This window comes from Barbus barbus, assembly GCF_936440315.1.
Source record: "Barbus barbus genome assembly, chromosome: 41".
NCBI classification, from domain to species: Eukaryota; Metazoa; Chordata; class Actinopteri; order Cypriniformes; family Cyprinidae; genus Barbus; species Barbus barbus.
This window is the reverse complement of record NC_136719.1, coordinates 24,437,557-24,464,632: the sequence shown is the minus strand read 5'-3', so window position 1 is coordinate 24,464,632 and position 27,076 is coordinate 24,437,557. Positions and strand designations below refer to the sequence as shown.

Here is a 27,076-nt window from a genome sequence, read left to right as displayed (position 1 = left end):
CTGGGGATAGCTAACCAATCACAACACATTTAGTTTTTCGGAAGGCGTGCCTTCATCAAACCCGGAACTAATCGAGTCGTTTGTGGCAGGCTGGGGAGAAAAAAGGTATTGTAATAATGCAAGTTATGTGAAAAATAATGCGATTTTCGAACCACCAAGCATGAGAACATGTTCTAGTACACCCCCAAAATAAAAATCAAGACTTTGTAAAAGAGCATAATAGGACCCCTTTAAATCTCATTTTGTAAAAAAAAAAAAATCATGATTCGAATCGTGAGTTGAGTGAATCGTTACATCCCTACCGTCCTGCATAATATTTGATGAATGAAACCAAAGTCCCTTTAAAGGAAAGTCTGCTCACTCGGCAGCACTATTTGCATCGACTATCAAACAAGACCAAGTCCTATCTAAATGAATTTGGGAATCCTGAAATCTCAAAAGCTGCTCATTGAACAGCGCTTGGCTCTTTCACTTAGAAGGCGGGACTATTCCGCCACATTGCGTGTTGCAGTTTCTCCCATTCATAAGTATAGGAGTGAACTGTCTTTGTATTTCTATAGTCTGATGAAATCCAGTGCTTGTTCCTTACTCATTTTGAGGTGCTGATTCCAAAAACAATGGCTGTTTTGCTCAAGCACGCCACACTATCTTATAAAATATGATGCATTTTGTCAAATTTTTGCTTTCGACAGCCATTTATAAGGTTTAATAACTTAATCAGTAGAAAAACTGCTGCAAATACACATTACAACTATTTGTTCAATTCTAAGCCCATTTTCACATGTATGAATTATTTTGAAAACATTATTTCTGTTTTTTCCACTAAGTTGAATTATACATTTTGATGACTATTCATCCTTAAAATAGAAGCTTTTGACATTTGACTGCTTTTATTATTTTGATAAGTGCATTAAAGCTGAATATATGTGTGTGTGTGTGTGTGTGTATATATATATATATATATATATATATATATATATATATATATATATATATATATATATATAATATGACTATTTATTTATATATTTAAATGACTATATATTTAAATGAAATATGAGATATATTTAAGACATTTAAATGAGAAATTTGTTTAATGTTTTGAGTTTTATTTGTTTTTTGTCATTCATGCATTCATTTTTTTATTAGAATCTGTTTAGGTTTTAGTTAACTATAATAAAACAGAGTTGTTTGCATTTGTTAATCATGTTTTTTATTACTGGAGCACATGTAAAGCCACTTTCATAGCCGCCCTGTGTTGCTTTCCTGCATGCTCTGGGTCAGTCCTTTACCACAGGTGGGTGAGAAATATTTGAGGGCTTGTTAACGTCTTTCCCCCTGTGTGTTAGTTTTCTAAAGCCCTGCGTGGGTTCCTGGAAAACCAGAAGATCCCAGACCTGAAGGTGTGGACCAGTCAGCTCAGACGCACTATCCAGACGGCCGAGGAGCTGGGCGTCCCATACGAGCAGTGGAAAATACTCAACGAGATTGACGCTGTGAGTTTCCTGCCGCTGTTTTTATTACAGCAGCAGCCTCTGGTTTTCATATGAACACTGGGCTGTTCTTCATTACCTACTGTGACATGTAACATGTTTAATGGAGGTATCTTATTTAACTCGTTTACCACACCAAAATGAATTCAGCTATATAATTGGGAAAACTTTGCCTTAAGTGCAATAAAAGTCTGCTTCCACATAAGTGGGGAAAAAGGTAGATGTTTATCGCTTTTAAGGAGCAGTTCACTCAAAAATGAAAATTTGCTCAAGATGTCCTCACCCTCAGGCCATCCAAGATGTAGATGAGTTTGTTTCTTCATCAGATTTGGAGAAATGTAGCATTCCATCACTTGCTCACCAGTGGATGCTCTGCAGTGAATGGGTGCCGTCAGAATAAGAGTCCAAACAGCTGATAAAAACCACAATAATCCTCACCAGTCCAGTCCATCAGTTAATGGCTTGAGAAGCCAAAAGCTGCGGGTTTGTAAGAAGCAAATTCATCATTAAGATGTTTTTAACTTCAAATCATCGCTTCAAGCTAAAATACGAGTCCATAATATTGCTTTCTCTAGTGAAATTCATCTGGTTTGAATCTGGAGAGAAATCTGCACAGATCATTCAAGCACCGTTTACAAGTGAAACCAGTCCAAAACAGCTCTAAACAAATATGTCAGTGGATTTTGATGTGAGAGGACAACAGGAGATTGGCTTTTTCACTGGAGGAAGTGTTATTATGGACTCGTATTTTGGCCAGAAGTGACCAAGTTAAAACGTCTTTTATAATTGATTTGTTTCTTACAAACACACAGCTTTTCGCTTCTCCAGATGTTAGTTGATGGACTGGAGTGGTGTGGATTATTGAGATGTTTTTATCAGCTGTTTGGACTCTCATTCTGACGGCACCCATTCACTGCAGAGCATCCATTGGTGAGCAAGTGATGCAATGCTACATTTCTCCAAATCTGTTCTGATGAAGAAACAATCTCGTCTACTGTACGTCTTGGATGACCTGCTGAGGACGACTAAATTAACAGCAAATATAATTTTTTTTGTGAACTATACCTTATATTGCAAAATTGAAAAAACAAAATCACATTACTGCAAAGCATCTGAATTGATGCTGGAGAAACATTTGTGCTGTTTGTGCAGTGTTATTTTTAATGTGTGTTTATGTTTTGTATCAGGGCATCTGTGAGGAAATGACATATGAAAAGATAAAAGAAACATACCCGGATGAATATTCTCTCAGAGACCAGGACAAATACCATTACAGATACCCAGGAGGAGAGGTATGTCCTTTACCGTTATAACACCTGATGCACCCACATTTAATAACTCTTCATGACCTTTTCATTTGTTTTTGTTTTTTAATGGTTCAGATTTAGACTGATGACTAATGAAATATTCTGACTGATTCACAGAAAAGAATCGATTTAAAAGAATTCACTCCCACTTTCTGAAAGAAGTCACCAAGGTTGCATTTATTTGATCATAAATACAATAAAAACTGAAATTGTGAAATATTACTTCAAATAGAAAACAGATATTTTAATTTGATTAAATTATAAAATGTAATTTATTTCTGATCAAAGCTATATTTTCAGCATCATTACTCCAGTGTCACATGATCCTTCAGAAATCATTCTAATAGTTGCTGCTCATGAAACATTTCTGATTATTATCAGTGTTGGAAACAGTTTTGCTGCTGAATATTTTAGTGAAAACCATGATACATTTAATTCGCAGAACTCTTTGATAATAGAAAGGTTAAAAGAACAGCATTTATTTGAAATAGAAATCTTTTGTAACAAGTTACTTTTGATCAATTTAATGCATCCTGTCTGAATAAAACTATTAATTTCTTCAAACAAAGGGAAAAACATTAATATTTAGGAGCGAGTTTTGTCCTTCTTCTCTTGCTGTAGTCTTATCAGGATCTGGTGCAGCGGCTGGAGCCAGTTATCATGGAGCTGGAGAGACAAGGCAACGTGCTGGTCATCTGCCACCAGGCCGTCATGCGCTGCCTCCTCGCTTACTTCCTGGACAAGAGTGCTGGTACAACACACACACACACAAATCATATCAGGCCTCTTGTGACTTACTGATGACTATAATGAGAGACACGAGTATGTAGGTTTCTGACGGCTGGTGTTCAGGTAATAAGTTTGTCCTCCAACAAACTCTGAGATGAAGTTGTTGATGTTCCTGAGCAAAACTCTTCCATGCATGACTGCTTTGATTCAAATATGTGTTCATAATATCAGCGGATCTTCTCATGTTGTGGTATGCTTGTATTGTACAGATGATTTGCCGTATCTGAAGTGCCCCCTCCATGTGGTCCTGAAACTCACCCCAGTGGCTTATGGTATGTGCGGTTTCATTCACTTAGGCCCATCTAAAAGAGCAATAATTTATGTTTTCTGGTTTAATAAATATATTAAAAGATGATCTATAATATAATACTATAACAGATTATATGCATATTATAATATATTAGATTGTATACTATACATATATAATATTATATAATAATACAGTATATATATTTATGTATTTAAATTTGATTTTTTTTTATAAATGAAAATAAAATCTGTTGAAATCTAAACTTATTTAAATAAATATTTAATAAAAGGGCCCCGCCCCGCCCCGCCCCGCCCCTAGACCTGTATGTCATCTTATATTTCACATAGTTGACAAATATGATGCAGGTCAACAAATCCATAAATGCAGTTATACCATAAAATTCAAGATACTGGTGCAAAAAAATGCCCCTGTATATGTTTTTCTCATATTTACACATAATACTTTCTAATTTAACACAAAAATAGCTTTAAATAATCTTTTGTGGGTATTTTCAGTCACATTTAATTTGCGATTAATTATTCAAAACATCATGTAATTAATCAGATTAAAAATTTTAATCGACTGACAGGCCTAAAATATAAATACAATATAAATAAATAAATAGTTTATATTAATTTATGCATATATAATGTTTTTTAAGAGATTTAAATACTCGAGTAACATTCAGATTGTTTGTTTTCTGTTGCAGGCTGTAAAGTGGACATATTTGACCTGAAAGTAGAAGCTGTGAACACACACCGGGACAGACCACTCGTAAGGAGAAGCATAACCTTTACCAGACTAACCGTTTGTGCTGTTTGTTAAAACAGGCTTCACTGTTATTACTAGCTAGCATTTAGTAGCATGCTGTTTCTCTTCTTTAGGGAAAATAAGTTCTCAAACATCACACAAGTTAATTTGTGCAGAATGATTCTGGATGTTTATTCTGTTATGATATTTTTGGAATCATATGTGTCCTGTGATCTCGCGGTCTGTCAGCACAAAGAGCTTGAGTAAATCAGCAGTGGAGGAGACTCAAAGCAAGAATAACCTCTTGAACTCTTTTAACAGAGCGCTAAAGGCCTGCAGAGTGGTCTGTTTTTGCAGTGTAAGTCTGTAGGTGTGAGTTTGCCTAAAACACACAAACCACAGGTCTGTGGTGGAGAGATTCTCACCCCGTCTCAGAATAGATCTGATTTATGGCTGGACATTATTTTGGATCGGTAGTTATAGGATGAGATCAGCATCTTCTGTTGGGCGGCAGTCGGTGAAGTTTCCCTCCAGCCTGAGCTTTAATTTAATGTGCATCAACATGTTTAGTTTTTTTATAGAGCTTATATAACATGGAAAACAGAAGGAACAACAACAAAAAAGAGCTGTTGATGATGTAATAAGTTGACTTATACAACTCCAAAAGATTTTCAGGTGAAAATTTTTTTCCTCCCTTCATTAAAATTTAGCATAATTTAGCATAAATCTTATTCGTACTAAAAAGAAGTCTTATTTTCTTCATGCAAAATATAATTTGGTTACATTTTACTTTTATGTATAATGCATCGTAAAAGTAGTTTTAATGCATTAATTATGCCTTGTAATGCACCTCATAATGCATTGGATGATCTCATGAATAATTCTAACCACAGTTATAATATATTAAATGCATTACCATGGACATTATGAATACCTTTATAATGCATTATACATACAGGCTTTAAGTAAAGTGTTAGCTGTAATTTCTTATTCTCGTTTTAATTGGTGAAATGTGTCCTGGATTTTTTTTTACTATTTATTTTTTGAGACTCTTTAAGAAACTAAGCTTAGAAATTGTCACCGTTATAATATCAAAACACATTAAGGCAAAGCAAGTTTATTTAAAAATATTATTTCATATGCATTGGTAATTCAAAGTGTTTAAAAAAAATAAAAAAAGTGTTTTTTTTTAAATAATCAGGTGCATAAAACCAAAAAATGTGAAAAATATAAAAATAAACAGAAATAATCATAAAAATAACAAATTGGTTTAACATGTTTAAGGAATTAGAAGAACATATAATACATATGATGATAATCAGTAGGATGCATTCCAGAAAAAAACAAACATATTTACACATCAACACTAATTTCACATGCAAAGCCGTTAGCCAATCACAACAGATGTCATTTACATATAGAAGTCTAAGAGCTATAATAGCCACAACAGTCTGTTTCATTGTAAGACTCAGAGAGAAGGTGGAAATAGTCTTGAAAAACTACATTATTATGCAAGAAACTTTGAAATATAGCCCTTTATAAACATGGCTTTTGTCCGAGTCTTCAGCCACATGCTGTACCTGATACTTACATTGTGTGTTATCAGGGAAGCTCCAGAAAGGAAGTGCTGCTGAGGAGGAACAGCTTTACGCCACTGTCTAGTGAGGATCAGGTCAAGCGGCCCCGGCTCTTCAGCGTCGGCGACCCGCCCCGCTTAGTGAGCGTTCCTGCTTTATCAACCTCGCAATTCCCTGAGGCGCAGGAAAGCGAGGAGATGAGCGAGAGCCTGGTTAGTTCTGTGTTAGTGTTGTAAATCACATTAAGAGCTCACTGAGATCTAGATCCCAAAAACACACTGACAACATAAAACAGAAAACAGCCACAGTTCTGACCCAAATGCTGATAGATATTTGATTTTATGTTTTAAAATGAAACATACACTACCAGTCAAAAGTTTTTTTTTTTTTTTTTATAAGAAGTCTCTTCTGCTCACCAAGCCTGAATTTATTTGATCCAAAATACAGCTAAAGCAGTAATATTGTGAAATATTTTTACTATTTAAAATAACTGCTTTCTATTTGAATATATTTGATTTATTTTGTGAAAATTAGTCTGTGAGGACCGGAATAAAATTATTATTAATTATTGATGATATATTTTATAATTTAATTTATTTCTGTGATCAAAGCTGTATTTTCCGCATCATTACTCCAGTCTTCAGTGTCACATGATCCTTCAGAAATCAGTATAATATTCTGATTTGCTACTCAAGAAACATTATTATTATTATCAATATTTAAAATGGTTGAATACTTTTTTTTCAGGATTCTTTGATGAATAGAAAGATCCAAAGATCAGCATTTATCTAATATAGAAGAAGCTTTTGTAACAATATACACTATATACCATTCAAAAGCTTGGAGTCAGTATTTTTTTTTTTTTTGAAAATAAAATTATTAGGAATTATACTTTTATTTAGCAAGGATGCAGATGATAAAGACATCTTATAATGTTACAAAAGATTTCTATTTCAGATAAATGCTGTTCTTCTGAACTTTCCATTCATTAAATAAACCTGTAAAAATCTATAGCTGTTTTGTTTTCAACATAATACAAAAATAATAATAATAAATGTTTTCTGAGCAGCACATTAAAATATTAGAATGATTTCTGAAGGGTCATGTGACACTGGAGTAATGATGCTGAAAATACAGCAATAAATTATATTTTTAAAAGCTGTTCTTTTTAATTTTCTGATCATCACAGAATCCTGAAAAAACATCCACAAAAATATTCTAAATATATTTAGTTAAGAGTCTCAAGCATTATTTATGTTGTAACATCAACAGAGTAACCTTTGTGCTCTGTCTTACAGGAAACACTGAACTGCTTCGCCCCGTCAGACTCGAGAGACGCCATCCAAGAGTGACGACACAAACAAAGCTGTGTGACGCCCGTCACAGATTAAACGTTTTCTCCAGACATGATTCAAATGTTGACACCCGCTCAAAATCAGCACATGTGAACACTGCTTTATGTAACGTTAACCGCGCCAGCGACGCCTCAACCCTCATCCGTCCACAAGCGCTAACACGCAACACTTAATGCAAGGAAGATTCACTCACACTGTTGAGCAGATTGACAGCTCGAGGGACCAGTTAGAGCGCAGATGAACTGATTGAGTGGGCGTGGCTTGTACCAGTTAAGCTGATTAGAATATTTAAAGAGACAGCGCACTGAAGTAAGAAAGAAGGGAACATTCAAGCACTTGTTGTGATTGTCGTTACATCTGTTTTGTGCTCTTTTCTTCGTACTGCATTCGTACTGATTGCCAAATTTAATTGGATATTGTGTAAATATTTGTATAATTATGATATTAGCTGTTAATTATCTGTGATGTTCTTGCTGTCGTTATTTTCTCATGTATTTACAGTTTACTTTCTGGTTTTGATTTTTGTGCAGAATGTCTTATTGAATATCTTGGGGTCGTATGATGTCATAGGTCCTGTGACAGAGGAAAGGTTCGTGAAATTTATGTTATGCTGGTTTTTCTCCCGTCAAACTTTCTATAATTTTGGACAGGAACATCAGGGTAGTTCTTATAAATAACTCTTTTATTTGTTATAAATAAGTGAAACTGGATTCAGTCTTTAACGAATGTGTCCTGTCATCGTTTGCTTCTTAAAACATACGCACAGAATCATTAATTATAGTTATCTTGTCAGTGGTTTTTCAATGGATGTGCAAGAGCGTTTAATACTACTGAGAATATTGAAACTCATACTGTTATATAAGTTATCATTTAGGTTAAAATGTTATTTATGCATGCTTTTATCTTGCATCGGATCTGGAAGGATGTTTTTAAAGGGTATTTTAAATTGTTTTGTAATAATTTGAGTTCAAGTTGTCAGATTTTTGCATTTCCGATTTTAATACGCACAAAGTATGTTGAATGTTATGAATACGATGGCCTGTTAAGAACACGTTCCTATCAGCTGCATTGCTGTTGCTTCTTGCAGCTTATTTAGTTTGAATGTAAATATGAGAGATTTGCATGATCGAATATGATCAGATCTGTAAGTGCCTTTGCTTCGCAACCAAAGTCTAATCAAATCAAAGCCTAAAAAATCCTTTAGCCCTGTATTTTCATTTAATGTGTGATAGAAAATATATTTTGTTCTGGTTTCATTGCATCACAATATCTATAGCACGGTTATAGTTATTATGACTAAATATATATGTCATGCTAATCTATTGATAAACATTTTGTGATCTAATAAAATCAGTCAATGCAAGTACAAATTTTTATTTTATTGTTTTTATCATTTACATAGCAATTAAACTTATTTTACTACCACTGATATTTGATAGTTTTTAATATTTTGAATTTAATTTGTTCATTTTTCACTTATGTCTATATAGTTTGTTATTCTAGTACTTCAAAAAAAAAAAAAAAAAAATTCTAGTACTTCAACTAAAATGAGATGTTGCTGAAAAACAACAAATACATATATAATAATAATAATAATAAAAAATATATATATATAAGCTTAGAGTGTGCACTTTAAAGTTAAATATTACATGAAGTAATCATATATGCATTTAGTTTACATGTTTTTTTTTGTTTTTTTTAAATAATTATTTACTTTATTTTTGTTTAATGTAGCCAAGCATTTTTGGTGAAAATGATACAAAAGATACCCTGAAAAGAGTGAATTTAGTTTGATTTAATTATGGCTTTTGTCCTTTCTTTCCTGTGGTTAATGGCTGGTTGAAGTTGTGGAATGATTAATGTTTTCATTTCCTTCGTAGTGGCCACAGTCTCACAAACAGCTCTGGTTCAGACTGGTCTGCCATGACGTGGAAAGGCAGGGTGGTTTGAGCATCACAACATTGGATACTTTTGTTCCCAAAGCTCTGGAAAATAAGTAATGTTTCCTTTTTTGTAGAATATTTGTAGCTTGTCCTGAAACAACATCAAGTGAGTCATTAATATTGTTAATAGTTGCTAATACTATGATAAATGGGTGGAAAATAAATACAGTCATTTTAGTTTTTGGCTGTACTCTGATTAAAGGATGTTGAATTCCTGAGAAAATCATTTCAGTTTGTAATTTTGATCCAATCGTGTTCAAGGCAAAACAAGGTTGCAAACACATCAAATTTGTGGCACATTTTGTCTCCATCAAAACCTGAAGATGGAAAGGATCCGTCAGGGATGAATGACAGAAACTGTGACATGCATTTAAATGGCAGTCCACCCACAACAGATGGAGTAATGTTCATGTCTTTCTTAAGGTTGGGTGTGAGTGTTTGGACCCGTCTTACTGGCCTGACCTCTAATGCCTGCTTGCCTTATCTCTAATGCAGAGATTGTTGTTATAATAATAGTCATAAGAAGTTTTGTGTAGACTGGAAATATTTTGTTCCTCTGTTAGGTCAAGCTCGATCAAGGACGACGCTGTATTGCCAAGATAACATCTGTGAATCCAAAATGTCTCAAGGATCACAAACGATAACAAATATTTAGGCTGTTGCAAGTAAAATAAAACTTCCCTTTATCGTTTTAAACCCGTATATTGACATTGATTGAGTTGCTCTCATTTTCTCCTAGTATTATTTTAACATCTAATCTATGAAGATACAAAATATGACTTGGGAGTATAAAGGAGCGATAATTCACTAGGTGGAAAATCCTCTAAAGAAGCATGTTTAATGATATGTTGCAAAACATTTACCAGTTCTGAACTATAGCCATTGTTATCAAAGAAAAAAAAAAAATTCTGTTTTAGAATATATACACATTTATTTAAATATATGTACACAAATGTATATATATATGTATGTGTGTCAGAGACATTTTATTCATTAACTGATTACTAGTATTAATTCACTGTCCATCTTCTAATTAAAACCAGGCAAAGGAAAAAGTAGACCAGCAGGGGCCAGTTGCATAAACTTCCCAAGCTAAGACTGTATCTTAAGAACTAGCAGTTGCCAATCTAACTTTCCCAATACAAACAAGACCTATCTACCTTTTCGTAACTGAAATAATAGAGTAAAAAAAAAAAATTAGATGATTAGATTAGTCTAGATTAGATTTATGCAACCGGCCCCAGTAGATAATATAAAAGGTATACTTAATATAATACTAGAGAAATGGGATAATATCGGCCGCTAGTCACTATTGAATTAATAATTAAGAAAGTAGGCTGATTTAAAAATAGCTACTAGTAATTAGCCTACGTAGGGGAGAGTGGGGTAAAGTGAGACATTTTTTACATTTGCTCCCCTCTAAGCGAGCTAAAATGATATATCAGTAAAATTTACATATTTCCCATTAATTCAGGATGTTTCCTAGCAATGGAAATTATCAGAATGTATTCAGGACGAAGGTTAGTGAAAATATGAGTGTTTTTAAAAAAGTCGTCGTGTCTCACTTTACCCCAGCTTAGGGGTAAACTGAGGCACACCAGAGAAATCAAGGGGGTAAAGTGAACCAGCTGGGGGTAAACTGATCCACTTACAGTTTCCACTCTGAAACTACCATAACAACACATGTTGTAACAGTTGGAATCCTGACAGCTAGCTTGACAACCACACATTCCAGAACTAATGTCAGACTAGTAACAGAATCATGGGGATTGGTCAATTAAGTCATCCTCAATTTTCTTAACCATGCCAATGTAACGGACGCTCCTGTGTTTGGTTGCAAAGTTAACTATGACAAAGTCACCCACGGACGGATCGGTGTTTCCTTGATCACTTCTCTCATCCTCTTCGTCAGACACATTATCAATTGAGACAGGGACATCACTCTCCTCAGAGCTGCTAACTATGATATTCTTTTTGGTTGCTTTCTTTTTTGGTTTTCCCTTTCCTTTGCTATTTTTTTGCTTTTTCCCTGCCAGTTTCTTTTGTCTTTCTTTATAAGCCTTTTCAATTGCCTGCTTCTCAGGGGTATCAGTTAGGATGGCTGTCTTCACACGCTTTCGTTTGGTTTGTGTTCTGGGGGGACATTTGGGAAGTGGTAGGATTTCACGAGGAGACACATATCCAGGTCGGCTGGGAACACGTGGCACATCTGAGTCAGCTGGCGAGGCACATCCATGTGGACCATGCGCAGTGGATGGATTAGCATCAGCGAGTGCATTATCTGCTGCGGGTGGTTCATCTGCAGGGGGTGGACCATCCGGATCATCTGCAGTGACAGGCTGCAGCTCAGGGTTTGGCCGGTCTGACACAATGGACGGTGCAAACGCTTCATCAGGGAAAATTTCTCGGTTATATGGGAAAATCCCAGAGGACCTAAATCCAGAAGTGATGTTGCGTGGTGTCACTGCTGACATGAAGGCCTCATTCACAAGTCCTGCACATTGTGTCTTTGTCCAATTGGCAGGGACAGGGATATTGTTTTTCTCTGCGTATTCAAATGCCAGTTGATGGCACTTAACTGGAGGAAGTCCAGTTAAGTGCCATCTTGTCTGTGAATATTCTCTTTGCCTCAGCTACTGCACCCCAGGCTACTGATTTTACTTCCCCTTTCTCTTTTTTCTTTATGAATCTTAGGAGGCTTGACTTGTCAATATTTCTGTCCCTTGCAGCTGCTCTTATAGACTTCTTTCCTTCCTTGACCTCAGCGGCTGCACTCTCCATCTCCTCGAGGGGTGTTTTGCCCCAGGTTGTCTTCCTGGTGTATTGCCTTGGCATGATGGCTTTTCTACAATGTTTATGACATTAAAAATAAAACATATGTAATGTAATATTACATTAAAATATGTTTAAGACTAAACTTAACTTGTGCCTCATGTCTCACTTTACCCCATAGCATTTGTCTCACTTTACCCCACCGCCACATTTTTGAAAAAAACAATCTCTCTTACCAATTTAGGGTAATCTTCAGCTAGCATCATCACATGGTTTTATATGTTGGTAGTTCATCAACATGTATGATATAAGTTTTTCTACCTGAATCAATTTGCTTTGGCACAACAGTTGATTAAGTTGACAGCAAGAAAATTTACTTTTACATGCAAAAAAAAATATTTGTGTGAAAAAAACATGCTTACCACAGCACCATGAGGTCCACTCCTTCATGGCCAAGGTGAAATGGGAGGGGCTTGAAAACATAATGGTCACATGACCACAAATGTGTTCCATTGCCTAGATACAGGGGGTGTCTCACATTACCCCACTCTCCCCTACTAAGCTAGTTAATGTAGATGAAGCTGCTGCAGGCGGAGCTGACAGGGCTTCTGTAATATAAGCACTTCCTTCAGTTCATCTGCAGTTATCCGTCAATATGGCTCTTGTTTGGAGGAATATACTCATACTTGTGTTTGCGCACTTTGTCGGTGAGTAACATTAACTTTTTCAAATAAACTGGATCGTTATAATCACCAAACGCTCCACGACGCGTCTTTATTTGCTCTTCCAGCCACTTGAAAATATTGTATTTACACACATTATGTTTGAATGAAAGACTATTCATTTAATTGGTTATGTGTTTAACTAGCCTAATGTCTAGTTTGATGGTCACTCCTCAGGTAGGTTATTTAGTAATCCTTAATTTCTAAGCAGTTTTAGCAATATTCAGTGCTACTGCAAGATACAAAATGCATGCTGTGGATGCATATAGGCGTAAAGTTAAACATTAAATTCATATAAGTTATAAGTCTAACAGCTGGAGTTGTTGTCTTGTACATAACTTAGAGATTTCTTCCTTAACCACACGTTTAAAATAGATTTCTTATCAACTGGAGTCATAAGTTGCAGATAGCACATGTACTTCTTATCTTAGGTCTTAGTTTAAGATGTTAAATTAGGATTTTTTCGCAAATTCGTATTACAGAAGCAAATCTGCAAGATGTCTGTTAAAGATCTCTTGATCTGGAAGACGTCTGTAAGATGTCACTTTTACATACATTCGAAGTCATAAACATATTAAATGCATCTAATAGACGTCTATTTGACATCTAAGAGGAAACATTCTAAAGACGTATTGCAGATGAGCAAACACCCTAAATAATACGTCTTGTAGATGTAATGCAGATGTCAAATATACGTCTCCGAGATGTACGTGTGCTATCAGGGTAATATGTCTTCAAGTTTCAGGTCATAGCTACTCTATTCTCCTTTTCACAGACTATCAGTAGCATCATATTGTTAATTATTGAAGTGATTTAATAGCAAGCATACGTTATTTTTAGTATGACCGCCAACATGCATAACAATGAACAGAACTGTTGAAGAAAATGATGTAACTGCGTTTTTGTTGTTGAGCTGTGCTTTGAAACTGTCAATTTCAGTATCTCAAAGACATAGTCCCACTCGATGTGGCGAACCAACAAAATATCCCGACAAGCAGCTGCTTGAAAAATATCTCCAAAAAGAAAAGTTCAATGGTGGAGATAAGGTGATGTATAAATGTGCCCTGGGTTACGTGCCAGCAGCAGGAAGTCGAACATCACAATGCATGCAAGGACAATGGACAACCTTGAACATGATATGTGAAAGTAAGATGCATCTGTTTATCTACCTCTAACATATCTCTTTTACTCCTTCATTGTGCTCCAGGTTTTCATATATTCTGATTTATTCTCTCAGAGAAGAAGTGCAATGCGCTGGGTGACATAGAGAACGGGCAATACAATCAAGAAGGGCGATCATTTGGCGATAAGGCCATTGCTGTGTGTAATGAAGGGTAAATGAATCTTATTTTCTTTTTTTTAAGGTTGCAGGCCATACATTGGTGAAAACATGGTTCATTGATAATAAATAGAAAGAGTTGCTTTTCCTTTTGACCTGGTTCAGCATCAAATAGATTGTTCTAGATCTCCCTCTACTAAATGGTTTACTAAAGCAGACCAATAATGTTTCCCTTAAATGATGTTAATATAATTGTTTTCTCATTCAGATATGTTTTGAGAGGAGAAGGCGCCCGTATGTGTACAGAAATAGGTTGGAATGGGATGGACCCCATCTGTGAGGGTGAGTTTAACCCTTTGACATGTTAAAATCATCACAAAGATTTACCTTAGTTTTATTATAACACTCCACAAGTTTCTAACGGTCATGCTCATCAAAATACTGTGACAAAAGTGTAATGCAGTAGCCGTTTCAACAGAGTCTTACAGTGTTTTAGAAGTAAGAGGATTGTATGGCAGTAAATCCCTAAAGGTTGGTTTTCCAAGATTTGTGGAAAACAAACTGGCCCTGCAGTTTAATGTTGCCCTCTCGTGGCAGATTCTTGTAATTGATCATCAGAAGTCATGATTTTGGCACAATCGGTTGTTTTTTCCTTCTGGTTTAGTGTCAAAGATCATCTGTTCAGCACCTGCTGTGGCAAACAGACAGATAAAACCTGGAGAAAGGACACAGTACGCACCCCAAGACACTGTAAACGTCGTCTGCAGTGAGGGATTTGATCTGATTGGCTCGCCACAGGTCTCATGTGGACCAGACGGCCAATGGCAAGGATTGCCTGTGTGTTCGAAAGGTATTTTATGCTGTTTTCACACTTGGTTTGAATGCTCTCTTTCAACAGATACAAAGAGTTAACGCTGCTCGCTAAAAGCAGTTTCTTGCACTTTAACATTGAACAGGATAACGGGACAGTGATAGTTGAGCAGAATTCTAATTACATACCGAGAGAGTCCATATCTGTCACCTGCATTGAAGGATTCATCAGATCTGGAGTTTTCACATGTCACGCAAAATAATGGCACCCAAAGGAGCCAAAGTGTATACAGATGATGTTTTATGAACCATTGTATCACACAAAAGCTGATAATCTTTAATAGTGTGACTACTGAGTCATTTTAACCTGATACCGTTAACACCTTCAAAATGTCATCCTGATGAAGAAGAAGATGTTCCCAATCAAATTCATGAACCCTCCAAATTGGAACTTTAAAACCTTAAATGTCACATAAAGACACGTTTAATACAAGAATGCCTACATGCATGCATATGAATGCTAATTGTGTTTTTCACTACAAATAAAAACAATAAGAGTATTTTCTACTCCTGTTCATTATCAGTGATCACCTGTTCTGCACCTGCTGTGGCAAACGGGAGGATAAGACCTGGATCTAGGGTGTACAAACCCAAAGACACTGTAGACATCACCTGTAACGAGGGCTTTGATCTGATTGGCCCAGCACAGGTCACGTGTGGACCAGACGGCCAATGGCAGGCCTTGCCTGAGTGTCGCCCTAAAAGGATTACAGGTACATTAAAAGTCTGTGAGTGTGTATTTGTATATATAATCTCAGAAATAAATATGGTACTTTTGCATATTGAATACAGCTTGGTTCTCTCACAGGTAAATGTGGTCCAGCTCCATCATACCCTCACGCTTTTCCCAGAGACAGGTCCTCCAAGCTGAGAGAGTATCCGTCCGGTGCTCGCATTGTCTACAAATGCAGTATAGGATACAGGCGGGTCGGAGGAAGTACCAGTATACGCTGCCAGAACGGCCAGTGGACAAACCCGCAGCTCCGATGTGAAAGTACGCCAGAGGACTCTTAACTTCATTTGCTCCCACTTTCTATATCGAAGAATCTAAGCATTATTAGTTGTAGAGACAGCAACCATACATTTGTGGTGTTTTCTTTTATCATTTTATTTAGTAATCATTTAATTATATAATTCATTGAATAATATATTAATTTATCACATATGGGTCATAAGGGTAAATTGTTTTAAATTGAGATCTATACATCAATGGAAAGCTTATTTATTCAGCTTTCAGATGATGTATGGTTTGTAACATCAATATTTGGCTGAGATACAACTATTTAAAAAAAGTGTGCAAAAAAAATCTAAATATTGAGAAAATTGCCTTTAAATTTGTCCAAATTATGTTCTTAGCAATGCATATTACTAATCAAAAATTAAGTTTTGATATATTTACGGTTGTAAATGTACAAAATATCTCCATGGAACATGATCTTTACTTAATAGCCTAATGATTTTAAAAACCAATAATTTTGACCCATGCATTGTTGGCATTGTATGACCCATATATTGTTGGCTATTGCTACAAAATTTATCTGTGCGACTTGAGACTGGTTTTGTGGTCCAGGGTTTAATTTCATAATTTCATCATTTTTATTATATTACCTAGTTTTATCTGTTATTTTCCTTGCTCTTGCAATGCTTGCACTGCAAAAAACAATTTCTCAATTAAAAAAAAAAAAATCTTGTTTTTCAGTACCACAAATTCTGGAATCAAAATATATTTACTTGAGAAGAAAAATAACTTAAGATATTAAGTCTTGTTCTAAAAAAAAGATCAAAATTAAGTGACTTTTTGCTTAGAATAAGAAAAAAGTCTGCAAATATGGTCAGAAAAATACATTCAATTAAAAAAGAAAAATATTTAAAGTTTTCATGATTTTTTCAACAAAAAAATCTTTAACTCTAGAAGACAAATATCCCTTAAAACCACAAAATCATAAGATTAAACAATAGCACACTTCAAAAATGATTTTCTTCCTCGGTACTTGTCTTGTTTTCCAGTACAAATATCTACAATAAACGATAAGAGAGAACGTCTGCTTTTCAAGGTTATTAACATCAAAAGATGGTGTTGTGAAGCAGTCTTTTTTTTTTGTTCCAGTAATCTTTGATAAATGATGAAATCTTGTTGGATTTATGCTGGTCATGGCTTTCCTGATGTGTTGGAAGAATCTAACTATTTTTTACATCAAAAGGGAAGAAATGTGGATCTGCTGGAGAGATTTCCGATGGCCGGTTCGAGTACACAGGCGTGTCATTTGGAGATTCGGCTACAGCCGTCTGTCAAGAAGGGTGAGACACAGCAGCGGTTATGATACAAGTGCATTCTCACTTCTGTTTTTAGATGCAGATGAGTTTGTTTCTTCATCAGATTTGGAGAAATGTAGCATTATATCACTTGCTCACTAATGGATCCTCTGCAGTGAATGGGTGCCGTCAGAATGAGACCAAACAGCTGATAAAAACATCACAATAATCCACACGTCTCCAGTCCATCAGTTAACATCTTGAGAAGACAAAAGCTGTGTCTTAATGATGGATATGTTTCTTACAAACATGCAGATTTTCACTTCACAAGATATTCATTGATGGACTGGAGTTGGTGGAGAATGGTTCTTCTATGGCATCATTGTTTTTAAAAATGCCAAAAGCCTGGATGCTGGTTTCATTTTATTAGACATTCATCCACCTTTTTTACTTTTGGCTTTCGTTAGGTATGAGCTGATTGGACCAAAAGTGCGGCTCTGCAGGGATGGAGGCTGGGATGCAAGGAGCCCTATATGTGAACGTATGACTGTTTTCTGAGATTTTGTCAATTTTTTTTTTATGTTGTATAGCATGATTTCAAATACTGCAAACCAAATGCCTATGGATTTAGCTTGCTACTGTACATGGACTACATCTGTCTCATAGATGGATGATATATGTGTGTTTTGCAGCTGTGCACTGTCCTCCACCTCCAGAGGTCAAGCACGCTGAGATGTTGGACCCCATATATGACCATGTTCCCTTTGGCCACGTGTTGTCCTATCACTGCCGTACCGGAGCTCTGATCGGTGAGAGAGAGATTTACTGCACCAAGAGCGGCACCTGGAGCGCTCCTCCTCCTGAGTGCAAAGGTACGCATATAAAGAGTGGTCTTTGAATATTGACCACAAGACTATATAGTTGTGTATTTCAAGATATTTAAGTTTTCAGGTAGGGTAAGATGGGTTAAAATTATCTACTAACTATAACTAGTTTCTGCTGTGCACAATGTTGATTTGGTGGCCATATATTCATAAAGGGCTCAACGTTTTTTAACTTTCTGGAGAAATTTTATTTAGTTGTTTTAATTTGTAATATTTTTATTTTTTTTTACTTTCTATTGCTTTTATTTACTTTGTTTTTGTTTTTTTATTTACTTTTCGATTTTTATGTAATTTATTTTTGTATTTTATATATTTATTTACTTTTTTATTTATTTAATTTACTTTGATTTTATTTTAGTGCTGTCAAACGATTAATCGCAATTAATCGCATCTAAAATAAAAAAAATAGTTTGCATAATATATGTGTGTGTACTGTGTATAATTATTATATATATATAAATACACACACATGCATGTATATAAGGAAAATATCTTGTTTATATTTTAAATATATTTATATATAATATCAATTATATGAATATAAACATACATGTAAATATGTGCTGTATATGTGCGTATTTATATATACATAATAAATATACACGGTACACGCATATATTATGTAAAGAAAAACTTTTATTTTGGATGCGATTAATCGGGATTAATCACTTTACAACACTATTTTATTTATCTATTATTTTAAGGTTTTAAAATTTATTTTGATTTACTTATTTACTTAATTCACTGTTTATTTATTTACTTTATATGTATATATATTTCTTTAAAACATAATACATAGAAGGTAAAATGCCTAATGTTGGCGACAAAAACCAATGTTCATATATATATGTACACTCCTGAACAAAATCTTAAGACCTGCGGAAACATTACAAGTATTTGCATTTCGCGCTGGTGGATCGTAACCAGGTTGTAAGTACTGCTTCAAAATGCCAGAAGAAGAAACAGGAGCTAATAATAACTTTATTTTTATATAGCGCCTTAAAAACAGTTTCTCAAAGAGCTTTACATAACAAAACAAACAAGTAAAAATCCACACAAACAAGACCAATTAAAAACAAACTAAGATATAACTTAAGATCAAAATAGTCAAGAGAAAGTTTTTAAATGAGACTTAAAACTGCTTAAATTCTGTGCATCTATAGGGAGTGCATTCCAAAGCCTGGGAGCGTAGGAAGAGAAAGCCCTGTCCCCTACAGAGCACAACCGTGTCTGAGGAACTACCAATACACCAGCTTGTGAGGATCGTAAATGACGCTTGGGTGTATATAAAGTTAAAAGAGCAGACAGATATTGAGGGGCCAGACCATGCAGTGCCTTATATGTGAGCATAAGATTTTTAAAATCCACTCTGAACCTGACCGGGAGCCAATGCAAAGACTTTAGAATTGGTGTTATGCTCATTTTTCCTGGCACCAGTCAGGATCCTAGCAGCTGAGTTTTGCATACATTGCAATTTATTAAGTGTGGTTTTAGGAACCCCAGCAAGAAGTGCATTGCAGTAGTCAATGCGAGAAAAAACGAGGAAGTAGAGAATAGGCAATTTATTGAAAACAGCATTTAAACTCAAACAGGCTGTTTATCAGCTGATCAAAAGTTTAAGACCACAGCCTTAAAAAGTTCAAATCTGTGCAAAAATATGTCTTTCATGTCATTATCCTTCAGGCAGTCACACTGTCATGACCTCCTGATGGCTAAACGTCTTTCTGTCTTTGAACGTGGCAGGATGGTTGAGCTGCACAAGCAAGGACGCGCACAATGCGCCATCACTGCCGAGGTTGGACGCAGTAAGTTTCTGAAAAGATCCTGAGAGTTATGGGACAAAAAAGTCAAGCGGTAGACCCAAAAAAGATCAGTGAAACATGCAGGATGGTCCAAAAGAGCGGCGTTATTCTCCTGGAAGAGGTCCTTCATCAGGCGGTTGTTGTGAACTGCAGCGTTGTCCTGTTGAATGACCCAGTCATTACCACACAGAAGACGGCCCTCAGTCGTGAGGGATGCCTGCTGCACAACCTGAAGCTCCAAGGAAAGAGCACCCCAGATCATGATGGAGCCTCCTCCACTGTGCTCTGTAGAAAACATCTCCAGTGGGATCTCCTTGTCATGCCAGTAACGTTGGAAGCCATCAGGACCGTCCAGGTTCATTTTTTTCTCATCAGAGAATAAAACTTTTTCCACCTTTTTAATGTCCCATGTTTGGTGCTCCCTTGCAAATTCCAAACGGGCAAGTTTGTGGCGTGGGAGGAGATGGCCTTTGAAGACGTTTTTTGTTCTTGAAGCCCTTCTCTCGCAGATGCTGTCTTATGGTTATTGGGCTGCAGTTGGCATCAGTAAGGGCCTTAATTTGGGTCAAGAATCGGCCTGTGTCTTCAAGACAGCCCGTCGGATCCTCTGGCGCAGTGCTGTGAAGATTTTTTTGGGTCTACTACTTGATATTTTTGTCCCATAACTCTCAGGGTCTTTTCAGAAATTTAAAATGACTGTCTTACTGCGCCCAACCTCGGCAGCTCAACCATCCTGCCACGTTCAAAGACAGAAAGACGTTTTGCCATCAGGAGGTCATGACAGTGTGACTGCCTGAAGGATAATGACATGAAAGACATATTTTTGCACAGATTTGAACTTTTTAAGGCTGTGGTCTTAAACTTTTGATCAGCTGATAAACAGCCTGTTTCAGTTTAAATGCAGTTTTCAATAAAGTTCCTATACTCTACTTTTTGTCTCTTGCTCCTGTTTCTTCTTTAGGCATTTTGAAGCAGTACTTACAACCTGGTTGCGATCCACCAGCGCGAAATGCGAATACTTCTATTGTTTCTTAAGATTTTGTTCAGTGTATATATATATATGTGTGTATGTATGTAAGTGTATATACAATCAAATATTTCTGTGGTCCCTTTGATATCACAAAATTTACATTTAGTATGTTCTCTCAAATTAATTGTCAGACATGAATGCATAAATGAATTGATAGACTATTTGCTGTGCTTTTCAGACATTGTCTGTCCTAGCCCACATGTGCCAGGTGGATCAAGAATGAGGGGTTTTAGGGCAGTCTATAAATACGGGAACACAGTGACAATCGCCTGCAATCCTGGTTTAAGGCTTACAGGAGAGAGTTTTGTCACCTGTGGCCCAGATGGGGAATGGATTCCAAAACTTCCAGAATGTGTGTAGAAATCTGCACATGGAGCGATGAAACAAACAAATATTCAACAGACAGAATCAATACAGCTGGCTGTCTCAGAGTCATAATGAAGCTTATTTCTTTTCATGTATTTCATTAAAATGAGCATAACGCTAGTAAATATTTACTCAGACTATATATTGTTGCAAAAGTAGCTCTCTTTTTTTTTTTTTACAAATAATATTTTATATTTTGATATTTTCTGTTACTTTAGTAGTAGCAGTAGTAGCCCTTTTTTTAATATATGAAAAAGAGAATGAGACCAGAAAAGCTTGGTTATTTAATTAGCACAAAATTGGCAGTAAGCAATTTATGTTACCAAAAAAAATCCATATAGGCTATACTGTATGGATATTCTATCTGTAATAAATTATGATACTGTGCTTTACCCTAAACTCTTATAATAAAAATGCAAAGTGGTTAGCGTTTGAATTTTTCAGTATTTCAATCCTGTTCAAAAAATAAATGTATATTATATATGTTTGGGATCAGAAACGGAAAACACTTCAGTTCTGAGTGGAAGAAGAGGGAACAGAGGTCGTCTGAGGCATTTTCTACAACAACTTATTTTGAAGTATGAAAGAACTGTTTTAATGCTTAATCTTATGTAATTGAGTTGTTGATTTGATATTAATATTAATGACATGTGAACAATCCACGGAAGAAAGTCGGCCATAGTTTATGACAGAAAGGTTATCATTTTCAGGTGATCTATTCTTAATGAATTTGCTTAGTAAAAATAATTTATGTCCTTAATATTTTAGTCTCGTAACTATGAATTATTTTTATGAATAATATCCTTGACCCTATTGGGGCTGTTTATCTAATCACGGTTGATTGAGATTGCCTACACTGCTGTGCCTATAACAACGACTTTGTAAAATTATAAATATATTTTATAGTCATATTTTTATTAATATTGGTAATTTTTCCCAGGTGGATAAAAACATTAACGGCAAAACAAAATATTCTGAAATAATGAAGGAATAAGTTTAGCTATATTTACGCGCACTACTGCATTGTGGATACTTTTATTATTTACTATTTAAATTATTATAATTTTTTTATATATCAAAAAAATATCAAAAAAATTTTTAAATATCAAAGTAATTTTTTTTTTAAATTTACTATTATTATTATTATTATTATTGTTTACTTTTATTTAAATCTTATATTTTTTTGCTTCTGTTCCGGTGACTTTTTTCTGTATACATGTAAAGAAATCAAAATAGACAACTTTAAGAACACCAATTTCTTTCATTTAAAAAGACAATACTAAATCCAGACATTTTTACATGAGCATAAACAAATTTCAAGTGCAAATACCATTTCCAATTCCATGAAACTGTGGCAAAGTCATTTTTTTCTCTAACAAAAGACACTTTGAAAAATGGGGAAAAGACAAATGAAAAAAAAAAATGAATAAAAATAAAATAAAACAGCAACATGGATTGATCAAAACATTTAACATTGTTTGAAATGGGTTTGGTAGAACAAAGACAGAGTAAATTATAAAAATAAAGCAGCAGTCACAGACCGCTAATGACATCGACTAGTTAGAGTAGCTAATACTCTGCATTTCTTTTACTGAACATTCAACAAAACATTGACTACTTTGCCACACACTTTTCATTTCAGGGCAATTGTGGCTATTTCACATATGACCCATCTCTTTTTTTCACGGAAATATCCAACTTGCAGTGCTGACATGTTTAGTAGTAGACGGTGAGTTGAACTTGAGTTTGGTTTCTGCGAGTGGGGCAATATTGACATTTCACTTCTTCTTGGGTTAATCCAAGCTTTTCTTTTTCTGACTATACTATCATATTTATACATTTAAACAATTATATTAGTGGCCCATGTAACAGCTGACAAATGTACAAAATACCTAAAAAAGTCAATAACTGCTTCATAAAATAACCCTTTGCAAATATCTCACACATTCCATTCTCTTTAGTTCTGGATTTTATGATATAGTCTTCAGGGTTAACATTTTCAGTCCATAACATAAAAAAAAATATATATATATTGGGTGGGACAACCATGTGTGTCTGTAGATGGATTCAATTTGAATTAAAAGAGGTTTGGATTAAATGCAAAGGTTACAGTTAAATGCAGTTGACCCCATGTTGAGCCAGCGAACTCGATGCCACAAAATTGTCTTTTTCCAGCACAGAAATAGTCCCAAACATTCTACGCAAGTATGTAAATGCAAACATTTTTAGCTTGATTTAATGAATCACTGTTTTCTGAAATGTGCAAGTACTATGTTGCATTCTGAGCATTGCATTAGCGTAAAATACAGAGAGATTTGTCTTTTTTACTGAGATGGCGAAGAGAATCTCATTGAGCAAGTTAAAGCTGATGTATATAGCTATCTTTCTAATGTTTATTTCAAAAAGTAACCATCGTCCCCCTTAAGTCCCGAAGACTGCATGAATGCAAGAGTGCATGGTTATATACAACCGGGACCATGTGCTTGCAACACATTGGCCAAGCGTTTGCATACTTGCATAGAGTATGTATCTGGCGATAATATTTAAAGTTTGAATGGAGCCTCTTTTGCGTCAGCCTTGTATATTAAGGATAGCACAACGGTAAATACAAGGTTGGGAGAACAACTTGTTTGGACTGATCTCTCAGACTCCAATTAGTCTACGTTTATTTCATATTTACAATATACAAAAAACAAACAGTACAATTTGGACCAGTCCTTTTCTGTTTCCATATCAAAACTGGGTATGGTTTGACCTTCTCACTCTTTTCTCACTTTATGTGAAGGGCTTTACCTATGAACACATTCGCGAGGAATTCTAACGGGTTCATAATTAATACAAGAAACACTCATAAATGTCAACATCCACAGGTTTATCCTGACACTTTTGCACTTCTGGCACTTCTCACCATGGTCCGGTGAAACCCAACACCTGTAACCCGAATGCTGCTTCTCTTTGGGTCCTTACGTAATGTGCAAAACACTTTCGATTCATCCTGAAATGTGGAGCGGTGCCTTTTTTCTTTTTCTTTCTTGAGTCCATCCACGTCAACCTGTGGTTTGTGTTTATCAGTGATTCATGTCTGCATTACTTCCAACCTGTGAAAGACTTTGGCCCCTCAACTGCTCTTCACTGTAGGAAATTTCTTGAATCGCATAAGGTAAAACCGAAGGCTTAAAGTGACGTTTCTGAAGAAGCAGCAATTGCATGTCCTGCAAAAAACCTTCACAGAACTGAGTGTTAATAGTTTTTACAATACCAACCGACCTTTTCATCACCCCGAGCCTTTCTAATAACCCACATATCTCTCATGCCTTAAATTAACTTGAATATTAGGAAATAGACGAGTATGCAGTTGACAATAATACAATCCAAACAGGCAGACCTTAATAAAACATTACTGTTTTAACAGCATGAGCTTTAGAGATTATATGTATGCTCTAGGAGCTCAAATATAATGCTTTAACATTGTGAAATGCTTAATATGAATTAGATCTTAGTTACCAAGAGCACACTAAAAGTACAGATATACAAAAGATTGTACATTTATTTTGAGGACTACGAGTTTACGAGAACTGGAACTTGGGAAAAAGCCTATTTTTAAAGCACGATCACAGTTCGACAAATAGCTTTTCTTTTCTTTGACATGCTACAACTTTCTTTAGTCTGTACAACACAATCAGGTGTGTTTAAACTCACACGTCGCTCTTAACTGGGGGTGTGGGAACCACCCAAACCATCGTCTTCCTCTACGGGATGCCTCAGGACTGAGCGTGCAAACCACCGAACAAAAAACGTCAACAGCACAGAACGGTGACTGACACGTAGAGAAAGGAAACACTTCGGTTTGGCTCGATACGACTGTATTACATGTAGACTACACAGAAGCGTTTTTTCCCCTCAGAAATGACTGACAAGAGAAAGAAAAGAAAAAGGTAAAGTGAAACATCTGCATAGTGTGGTTGTATGTGTGCGTGTGTGTATGTGTGTGTATTTCCTTTAAATGTGTGTAGGATCCCATTGACTCGAGGCCAGGTGACTGGAGGTGTGTGGAGGCAGACTTTTGACTATTTGTACGGACGCAGGAAGGCGGAGACTTTGCTGTGGATGAGGCGTATGAAGGAACGCGGGAGCATCTCTGTGGAGTCCCGAGTTGAGTACTTGTAGTAATTGTTTGGGTGAGCCAGCACGTCGAACAGAGTTTTAATCAGTTTTTTATCCTGGCGAGAAACAAACAAACAAACAAAAAAAAGAAATGGAATGAGACCTGAAATAAACGGTGTCATCATGTATGGTCATTGCATGGAAAGTCGTTATTTTTGTTTCCTTTGCATGCTAAAAGTATTCTCGTAGCTTCGTAAAATTACAGTTGAACCACTGATGGCAGATGGACGTATTTGACACTGACTTTCAATCTTTTCTGGGCCTTGACAGGGTTAACTGTTTGGCAATCAATGGGACAATCCCAATCTTCATCCAAAATATCTTAAATTGTGTTCCAAAGACAAACAAAGCTTTTACGGGTTTGGAGTAACCCTTTAAAACAAGAAATGCATCAGAAAAGTAAACTTGTTTCAAGGGGAAAACTTATTTTTCTTACCCATTGGCCGATACTTTTTCTTGTTTTAAACAAACTTGCTTTTGATACATTTTTCAGAAAACAAGACTTGCATCAAGTCATTTTACTTCAAGTTAATGTATTTTAAGAATGTTTAGATTGGAAAACAACAAAAAAATGCAGTCAATTTTGCAGTGCAGTCAATGCAAAACTGACCTTAAGTATTTCTTGATGGTTTTCAGAGGCGTAAAGTCGTCCATCTCTTACAATGTCTTCAACCAGTTGCTCATAGTCTTCTAAATAAAAGAAAATCAAACACACTTTAGTGACAATGAAAGTTAAGAATGTATTGAAACCATCACAAATCTTTCTACTTTTTCTTCTATACCCAAATAAATGAGGGCTGATCTTGAGACTTTACCATCGTAAGTGACGTATGGAATCTGGAATCCGCGAGCGCTGTTTACATCGTTGGATTTGAAGTTGATCCAGAGGCGGCGTGATCGGGCTGTAAATGCAATCGGTCTCTCATACGTCTGACATGTTTCATAAGTGGTGATAGAGGTCGCTGACCCTAAGAAGAGAAAATGTCGGCATTCAAATCAAAGCCGACCTATTTTTCGAAGCAAACTATCACCAAGAACATGGAGAGACAGCAGACACCCTGGTAAGCCAATATTACACTAATATCAAACCTAGACTGCTGTCCAAAAGTTTGGGTTTTTACTGTTTTTTTTTAAACATGTTTCTTATGCTCATGAAGGCTGTATTTGTTACAGAAAACGGTAATCTTATGAAATATTACAATTTAATAACAGTTTAATATTTGAATTTATTCATGTGATGCAAAGCAGAATTTTCCTCATTCATCACTCCAGTCGTCAGTGTCACATGATCCTTCAGAAATCATTAGGCTTGTTCGACTTCATGCAGCGTTGCAATGATCGGCTGCCGCCTGACAAAAGCAATGCATTCTGGTTAGAAAATCTTTCCGACTTTGGTGCTGCAGCAGCCTTGCGATCACATCAAAGTACCGCGAGAGCAAAACGAGACCAGCCACCGAGATCAGGAGCAGC

General features: G+C 35.7%; 3 protein-coding genes across 6 annotated transcripts in view; 2 read left to right on the top strand and 1 right to left on the bottom strand.

The window, feature by feature from the left end:
• LOC306860763 (6-phosphofructo-2-kinase/fructose-2,6-bisphosphatase 2-like) overlaps positions 1-10,354 on the top strand; it is a 29,826-nt gene extending 19,472 nt beyond the window's left edge. The window contains exons 10-18 of one of the 2 annotated variants that reach the window (XR_013783414.1): positions 1,350-1,496; positions 2,681-2,785; positions 3,422-3,551; positions 3,799-3,861; positions 4,549-4,613; positions 6,196-6,378; positions 7,465-7,830; positions 8,052-8,110; positions 9,402-10,354. Coding sequence is in view for 1 of the 2 variants with exons in the window: in XM_079402652.1 (XP_079258778.1) it covers positions 1,350-1,496; positions 2,681-2,785; positions 3,422-3,551; positions 3,799-3,861; positions 4,549-4,613; positions 6,196-6,378; positions 7,465-7,518 (747 nt within the window). In the remaining variant the exon portion in view is untranslated. Of the gene's footprint in view, positions 1-1,349; positions 1,497-2,680; positions 2,786-3,421; positions 3,552-3,798; positions 3,862-4,548; positions 4,614-6,195; positions 6,379-7,464; positions 9,031-9,401 lie in introns of those variants that run through there. The other variant, XM_079402652.1, reaches the window with a different exon arrangement.
• A 2,402-nt stretch (positions 10,355-12,756) lies between these two features.
• Positions 12,757-21,924, top strand: LOC306860113 (C4b-binding protein alpha chain-like). 2 transcript variants are annotated; one of them, XM_079401651.1, is made up of 11 exons: positions 12,757-12,943; positions 13,898-14,104; positions 14,196-14,292; positions 14,506-14,579; positions 14,902-15,087; positions 15,632-15,835; positions 15,916-16,101; positions 17,309-17,405; positions 17,828-17,901; positions 18,053-18,232; positions 21,255-21,876. In XM_079401651.1, exons 1-11 carry the CDS (start codon positions 12,892-12,894, stop codon positions 21,434-21,436), a joined length of 1,539 nt encoding a protein of 512 aa, XP_079257777.1. In that variant the 5' UTR covers positions 12,757-12,891; the 3' UTR covers positions 21,437-21,876. The 2 variants fall into 2 exon arrangements, with proteins under 2 accessions (XP_079257777.1, XP_079257778.1); XM_079401652.1 differs by having other exon boundaries at positions 12,778-12,943; positions 15,632-15,820; positions 21,255-21,924.
• Positions 21,925-22,686: 762 nt separating this feature from the next.
• The window catches only part of LOC306860182 (signal peptide, CUB and EGF-like domain-containing protein 3), a 128,069-nt gene continuing 123,679 nt past the window's right edge, over positions 22,687-27,076 (bottom strand). For both annotated transcript variants that reach the window (XM_079401750.1, XM_079401749.1), the window contains exons 21-23: positions 26,422-26,574; positions 26,217-26,296; positions 22,687-25,662 (exon numbers count right to left, since the gene is read on the bottom strand). In XM_079401750.1, the coding sequence (XP_079257876.1) occupies positions 25,510-25,662; positions 26,217-26,296; positions 26,422-26,574 (386 nt within the window). In that variant the 3' untranslated portion in view covers positions 22,687-25,509. The remainder of the gene's footprint in view (positions 25,663-26,216; positions 26,297-26,421; positions 26,575-27,076) is intronic.

What these genes read in the sequence shown, in the direction of transcription:
- LOC306860113 (XM_079401651.1), top strand. Translation starts at nt 12,892, where the DNA reads ATGGCTCTTGTTTGGAGGAATATACTCATACTTGTGTTTGCGCACTTT. An exon ending in TACAGGTACATTAAAAGTCT is followed by an intron (nt 15,836 to 15,915) that starts GTGAGTGTGTAT and finishes GTTCTCTCACAG; the next exon opens with GTAAATGTGGTCCAGCTCCA. An exon ending in ACAGCCGTCTGTCAAGAAGG is followed by an intron (nt 17,406 to 17,827) that starts GTGAGACACAGC and finishes GGCTTTCGTTAG; the next exon opens with GTATGAGCTGATTGGACCAA.